Source organism: Ailuropoda melanoleuca, chromosome 8 (assembly GCF_002007445.2).
Source record: "Ailuropoda melanoleuca isolate Jingjing chromosome 8, ASM200744v2, whole genome shotgun sequence".
In the NCBI taxonomy this organism is placed as follows: domain Eukaryota; kingdom Metazoa; phylum Chordata; class Mammalia; order Carnivora; family Ursidae; genus Ailuropoda; species Ailuropoda melanoleuca.
Window position 1 is genome coordinate 62513639 of NC_048225.1, and position 7930 is coordinate 62521568.

At 37.8% G+C, this 7930-nt stretch overlaps 1 protein-coding gene across 1 annotated transcript in view; it reads left to right on the top strand.

Annotated features, from left to right (window-relative positions):
• Positions 1 to 27: 27 nt before the first annotated feature.
• The window catches only part of CTR9 (CTR9 homolog, Paf1/RNA polymerase II complex component), a 19590-nt gene continuing 11687 nt past the window's right edge, over positions 28 to 7930 (top strand). Inside the window, exons 1-6 of the mRNA XM_034667625.1 lie at positions 28 to 128; positions 1587 to 1682; positions 2095 to 2334; positions 3545 to 3662; positions 4228 to 4317; positions 7576 to 7724. Of these exons, the coding sequence (XP_034523516.1) occupies positions 1623 to 1682; positions 2095 to 2334; positions 3545 to 3662; positions 4228 to 4317; positions 7576 to 7724 (657 nt within the window). The 5' untranslated portion in view covers positions 28 to 128; positions 1587 to 1622. The remainder of the gene's footprint in view (positions 129 to 1586; positions 1683 to 2094; positions 2335 to 3544; positions 3663 to 4227; positions 4318 to 7575; positions 7725 to 7930) is intronic.

Sequence of the window (7930 nt, forward strand, 5' to 3'; positions counted from 1 at the left end):
AGAGTCAAAACCTGCATTTTGTGTTTTAGGTCATTGAACTTGACTTCGATCAGTTACCGGAGGGAGATGAAATTATCAGTATTCTGAAACAGGAACACACACAGCTGCACATATGGATTGCTTTGGCGGTCAGTGTTTATGTAACAAATATTTTTTATATGTTGACTGGGAAAAATATTTGGTTTCTATTTTCAGATATAGTAATAGCCAGCTTGGGAGCAGGATAAGTCAATTGTACCATATGTATGGAAGTTAATTGTATTACCATTCATAGAATAAGAAGGCCAGTTTCCTAAATGATATAGTACTCCACTGGTAAATTAGTTTATGTTGGTAAAAGCAAAATTCATTTAAGTTAAATAGTACTCTGTACTGTGTATTTGATTATTTATTAATTACTCAGTGAAGACTAGCTTATGATTTGTAGATAATCTGAGAAAAGACAAGGTGCCACCATGTAAACATTGTTACTTAACATTGTTTTCCCATAAGATAGTGTAGAAGGTGATTCTATTCCAAGCTAACTCACAAAATCCCTTTGGATGAAGTTTATCTCAGGCTTGTTTTTTGTCCTGTTCGGTCCCTTCCATAACGTAAACCCTACTGGAGATTCTCAGGAGAATCACCTCAGCCTAAAGTTCTAACACCCTTTGCTCTCCCCAGCACCAACTGCCTAATGTTTCCTTTTCATGAGGACATCATAATAAATTATTCTGGTACTGTAATATAGGGTATACTAAAATCATTTTTTTTTAAGCAAGTGTGCCCGGGTCCCTTTTGTGTAAAGATCCATAGGAGGCTCCTCCTATTATCTTGAAAGGAGAAATTGATCTACAGTTGGGCTTATATCCAATGCTCAAGCCTAACTGTTAAGAATTTATTAGATAAGGATTTGCAGAGAAATATTTTTAGTGACAATAGTGCCTTTCTGAAGTGTGAAGTTTTCCTGGTCTATGGAGAACCAGCCACTAATGCTTATCACACAGTTTTTAAAGCCGGAGGGGAATTTAGATTTTTTTTTGGTACAAATGCCTCCTTGAGCAGCACTTACAGGAAAAATGGGGGATTGAAGGGTTAGTGTGGCACCTGTGGTAAGATTGATGAAACATTGTGGGCTGTAGAGTGTTACAGAGAAAAGTGTATAGGCTTTGGGATTTGAGAGGCCTTTGTTCACATTCTCACTTGGCTGCTAACTAGCTGTGTGACCTTAGACAAATGATTACCTTCTCATCTAAAATGTGGGGGATATTAGCATTCATTTTAAGGGTGATTATACAGATTAGAAATAAGTATATAAAGCTCCTGGCATAATCTGTGGTCCACGGTAGGTGGGTGATAAATGATGGATCTTCCTTTTAGTATTATTGAATGAAACAGATGGCCAGGGATGTTATCCAGCAGGCCCAAAGTCATGGATAATTTTGTTAGATCTAGAATTGGAACCTAAGTTTTCTGTTTAGAATTCTATATCCCCCTCATTATTTCTTTTTCTCTTGGGCTCTGATTTAGTTTGAAATCAACTATTGCTAGGTAAGTAGTAATTTGGAAACATATGGTGATTATCACTTTTTTAACAACTTTATTAGGCATAATTCACCTACAATAAGCTGCACATATTTGACATGTACCATTTGAGAAGTTTTAGCATATTTCACACCTGTGAAATCATCACTACGTTCAAGGTAATGAATATATCCATCACCCCCCAAAACCTTCCTCCAAACTCTTCCCCACACCCCATAGTGCTCAGCCAATCCTTGATCTGCTTTTGGTTTCTAAAGATTGCATGTTCTACAGTTTTTATACAAATGGAATCATTACAGTATGTACTCTTTTTGGTCTGGCTTCTCTCACACAGCATAATTATCTTGAGACTTATCCACATTGTAGCATGTATCAGTGGTTCTTTTTTCTGCCGAGCAGCAGCCGTTGTACAGATAGACCACAGCTTGTTTGTCCATTCACCTGTTGATCAACAATTGAGTTGTTTCCAGTTTTTGGCTGTTAACAAACAGAGTTCCTATAAATGTTTGTGTGTAGCTATTTGCATGGATATATGCTTTAATAATTCTAATTTGATTCTTTACCTTTTAGCTGGAATATTACAAGCAAGGAAAAACGGAAGAGTTTGTAAAGTTGTTGGAAGCAGCATGTATAGATGGCAATTTGGATTATGGAGACCATGAGAAAGACCAGATGACTTGCTTGGATACATTGGCAGCCAATTATGTACAACAGGCTCGGAAGGAAAAGAATAAGGACAATAAGAAAGATCTTATTACACAGGCAACCCTGTTGTATACCATGGCTGATAAAATTATTATGTATGATCAGGTAAATAAGTCAGATTTCTTTGAATTCATGAAAGAGGAAAGAATACCACATGAGAGTAAAATGTGTGTGTGATAGGCAATGGAATTTTTTTTTTTTTTGAAAAAGAATTTTTCTTAAAATAACATGGTTGATAATAAAAATATCAAAAGAATTCCCTGTTAAAATTGGAATTTCTTTGGTTGTTGTACTGTCAAAGTAATGTGGGCAAATTTAGCATATATAAAACTTATCCACAGGTTGAGTCAGTAATTCCATCATCTCCGGGTGAATTTCAAGCATATTTTAAAAAATTTTTTATTTAAATTTGATTTAATTAACATGTACTGTATTATTAGTTTCAGAGGTAGAGTTTAGTGTTTCATCAGTTGCATATAATACCCAGTGCTGATTATATCAAGTGCCCTCCTTAATGCCCATCCCCCCACCAATCTCCCCTCCTGCAACCCTGTTGTTTGTTTCCTGTGATTAAGAGTCTCTGTGATTTGCCTCCCTCTCTGTTGTCATCTTATTTTATTTTTCCTTCCCTTTGCCTGTGTTTGTCTGATTTGTTTCTTAAATTCCACATGTATGGGGCTCCTAGGTGGCTCAGTCATTAAGTGTCTGCCTTCAGCTCAGGGAGTGATCCTGGCGTTCTGGGATCGAGCCCCACATCAGGCTCCTCTGCTGTGAGCCTGCTTCTTCCTCTCCCACTCCCCCTGCTTGTATTCCCTCTCTCACTAGCTTTCTCTCTCTGTCAAATAAATAAATAAAATCTTTAAAAAAAAATTCCACATATGAGTAAATTCGTGGTATTTGTTTTTCTCATTTCTCTTAGCATGATACTCTCTGGTTCTGTCCATGTCATTGGAAATGGCAAGATTTAATTCTTTTTGGTGGCTAAGTAATACTCCATTGTATATATATACACCACATCTTTATCCATTCATCTGTCGATGGACATCTGGGCTTCATATTTTGGCTATTGTGGAAGAATGAACTTTTCTTTTTGTCATTGTTCCTGGCACAGAAGACTTGCATTTCTGGATAATTGCTTGATTTGTAATTAAGAATTGCCCATTGGTAGCTTTTAAACACATTACAGTTGATAGAGGAATTTATGTGATACTCTACCTCCTTCCTATATGGTTTTCATTTTAGTGTTACACTTTCATGTTAAATTGTGTTTGCTCCTTGGTAAAGTTGAGTCTAAGATCATATATTACTTTTTCAGAACCACTTGTTGGGAAGAGCCTGCTTCTGCCTACTTGAAGGTGACAAAATGGATCAGGCTGATGCGCAGTTTCATTTTGTACTCAACCAGTCTCCAAATAATATCCCAGCCCTTCTTGGTAAGTCATTTTTGGCAACCATCTTAGGAAACTATCTTTCATCATATGCCTGTAATATGTTTCTTTGACTGGGCTGGACAGCAATGTAGAAGAGCTTTACTTTATAAAAATGAAACTATCTGCAATAGATCATTGTTTCTTTTGAAGTTACAATCACAGACCTGTACCCCTGAAACAAATAATACATTATATGTTAATTAATTGAATTTAAATTTAAAAAAAAGAAAGAATTCCCTTTACCATTAAAGCCACTTCAAAATATTAAAAATATATATATATACACACACAAGTTAAGAATAATTTGTTATCCAGTTCTAAAGAGTCAACAAGCAATGTCTATTTGGACAACTATAAGCTATTTTAATTGTTTTATACCATTTAACAGGATTCTTTTATTTATAGGCATAAATTAATATACCCTTACGGAAAACAAGTTTAAATATGAAATCATTTTCACCATTTTCAAGTATTATTCAGAGATGTATGGATTTAGGTGAGTTTATATAGAACATGTGAGACTTGTGTTCTTTAATCAATGCATGTTTATTTTTAAAAATTATTATAGGTAAAGCTCACATTTCATTCAACAAGAAGGATTACAGAGGAGCTTTTGCTTACTATAAGAAAGCATTGCATACTAACCCAGGATGTCCAGGTAAGAAAAAACTTTATTTGAAGTCTAAGCTGTATGTGATTCAACTGAAAATACTGAGGATTTGGCAGTTGCCTATGAAGTTAGTTGTGAAAAGATGCTATGGGGTTGTTGAAATGACAGAATTGAAATTAAAAAAAAATATATTGTGTTTGATCCAAAAGCTGAATAGCAGATCTTTTTTTTTTTAAAGATTTATTTATTTTAGAGAGAGAGAGCAAACATGCATGAGTGGGGGTGGGAGGCAGAGGGAGAGAATCTTTAAGCAGGCTCCCTGCTGAGCATGGAGCTGATGCAGGGCTTGATCTCATGACCCATGAGATCATGACTTGAGCTGAAACCAAGATTCAGAAGCTTAACCAACTGAGGTACCCAGGCATCCCTAGCAGATCATATTATAATCTTTTTGCTTTATACTATTTGTCTATTGAAAATCTCAGTCATTTACAAATCTTATTGATCAATTGTGCCAGGTATTGTTCTAGACTGAAGGAATGCAGCAGTAAACCAAAAAGACAAAAGCCCCTGCCTTGGGGTGCCTGGGTGACTCAGTGGATTGAGCATCAGACTCTTGGTTTTGGCTTAGGTCATGATCTTGGGGTCATGGGATCGAGTCCCATGTCGGGCTCCACACTCAGCAGGGAGTCTGATGGAGATTCTCTCTCTCTCCCACCAACCCTCCCCCTGCTCACTCATTCTCTCTGGAATGAATAAAAAAATCCTTAAAAAAAAATTCCCTGCCCTCGTGGAATTCATTTAGCAGTGGGGAAGATAAAATGAGTAAAATATATCCTGCATAAGATAGCAGTAAAAGGAAAGTAAAGCAGAAAAGGTGTATGAGAAGAATTGGGAGATTGCTTAGAAAGGTTGACCAGGGAGCGCCTGGGTGGCTCAATCAGTTAAGCATATGACTCTTGACTTTGGCTTGGGTCATGACCTCACAGTTGTGAGGTCGTCTTGTGTTGGGCTCTGCACTGGGCCTAGACACTGCTTAAGATTCTCTCTCAGGGAATCTGGGTGGCCGAGTCGGTTAAGCATCTGACTCTTGATTTCAGCTCAGGGGCCTGGCATCAAGCCCCTCATTGGGCTCTGTGCTCAGTGGGGAGCCTGTTTCTCCCCCTTTCCTCTGACCCTACCCCTGCTCATGCTCTGTTTCTCTCTCAAATAAATAAAATCTTAAAAAAAAAAAAGATTCTCTCTCTCCCCTTCTGCTCCCCCCCACCAAAAAAAAAGAAGAAAAAAGAAAGGTTGACCAGAAAAGTGGTAACAATTAAGTAACGACCTTAAAATAATAGACATATAGATATATGGAAGAAGATTGTTCCCAGAGAGAGAGAACAAGAGATATAAAGGTCCTGAGAAAAGAGTTGGTCTAGCAAGTTTGAAGAACAGTGAAAAAGCTCTCTCCATCTGGAATGGAGAGAGAAAATGAAGAGGAAAAGTAGTAAGAATTGGGTCAAAGATAGTACCAGGGACCAATCATGTAAGGCATCATAGATTATTATTATTATAAGGACTTAGGCTTTTACTTTTATAGAATAGGAAGCCACTCGAGGGCTTTGGGCAAAGGAGTAAGTAATGATCTTACTTATATATATATACTTTTAAAGATTTTATTTATTTAACAGAGAGAGACAGCCAGTGAGAGAGTGAACACAAGCAAGGGGAGTGGGAGACGAAGAAGCAGGCTCCAAGCAGAGAAGCCTGATGTGGGGCTCGATCCCACAACACCGGGATCACACCCTGAGCCAAAGGCAGACGCTTAACAACTGCACTACCCAGGCGCCCCTGATCTTACTTATATTTAAAAGGATCATTTGGGCTTCTGGGTTGAGACTAGAGTGGGTCAGGGGGGCAAGGACAGAAATGGGGAGACCAGGTAGAAGGCTTTGGCAGTCCTGTAGGTCAGAGATGATTGCGGCCTGCACTAGGTGATAGTAGAGGAGCAAGTGATTGGAATCTATATGTTTTGAAAGAAGAACTGACAGAGTAGATGTGATGTATGAGACAAAGGAGGAATCAAAGGTAACTCCTTGTAAGAGTAGAGTTACATTTTAGTACATCTGGAAAATAGTTCAAGACAAATTAGTTTTAGACATGAAAATTTTAAAATACCTTTTAGGCCTACAGTGGAGAGGTCAGGTGTGCTGTTGTTCAGGAAAGAGGTCTGAGCTGAAGTAATTAATTTGGAAGTCATCAACATGTAGATGGTATATAAAGCCATGAAACTATGAGGTCACCAGGGGACTGAGTAGTGATAGAAAACAGGTCCAAGGATGGTGTTCTAGGGCACTGTGACATTGTAGAGGTTAGGGAAATGAAGAAGAACCAACAAAGAAGCCTGAGAAGGAGCAGCCAGAGATATAAGAGGAAAAGAGAGTAAGGGCAATGTCCTTGAAGTCAAATGTAAAATGTTTCTAGGACAGGGTCAGACACTGTCCCCTTCTATTGTTAGGTCAAGTAAAATAGGAACCCAGAATTGACCATTGAATTCAGCAGCATAGTAATCGTTAGTGATCTTGATAAAAGCAGTTTTACTGGAATGGTGGGGGTGAGATCCTTGGTGGAGTACATATGGAAAAGGAGAGTTAGAGAGGCAGCAACTATAGGTAGATCTTTCAAGCAGTTTTGCTATCAAGGGAAGAATAGGAATGGGTTGACAATTGGAAAGGGAAATGGAATCAAGAGAGGATTTTTTTTTTAAGATGGGAGAATGTATGTATATGAGAATGATGCAGTAGAGAGAGAAAATTTGATAATGCAGGAAAAATAGGAGAGGGTTGCTGGAGCAGTGTCCTTAAATAGAAGAGAAGGGTAAGATCCAGTGACCAGTGGGGAGGTTGGCCCTTCATGGGAACATGGTGGAGTTTTGGCATGGCCTTGAAGTTGGGTAGCAAGTATAAGCATAGCTCTGAAGGGAATGACAGTATGTGCACATAGTCACAATGTTGAAGGCCTTCATGAAACTTTTTGCTGTCTTTACAAATTGCTCTTTGAAAATTAAATCTTGAAGGTACAGTGTAGCCAGGAGTGCAAGAAAAATACCAGTATTGTAGGTGTTCTGTTCATGGTGAGAAAGGGAGTGGGCAGTATGGTATAATATCCACTGAAACCAAATTCATGATATTCCAAAAGATTTTATAGTGTAGTTATACTGAGGTTAATTTTGAGATTTTGCAACTAATAGAGAATATTTAATCATTTTGTTTAATTCAAACCCTAAAAATGTCCCAGTTTGACAGACTGACTATTTTTTTTTAGCGGAAGTTCGTTTAGGAATGGGCCATTGCTTTGTGAAGCTTAACAAACTGGAGAAAGCTCATCTGGCATTCAGCAGAGCCCTGGAACTCAATTCCAAATGTGTGGGAGCATTGGTTGGACTGGCTGTACTAGAACTCAACAATAAAGAGGTATGTGAATGAAAAAATTCTTTCGTTCTGGGGATGTACTGTACGGTGATTAACATAATATAATAAAATAAAATAAAATAAAAAAAAGAAAAAATTCTTTCGTGACTGGTCTGTCAGGCTCACTATACTTATCTAAAACTCTTGAGACCAGAGTGTTTTAGACGTCAAGATTGCAGATAATAGAAATGTAATATGATGCCTGCACT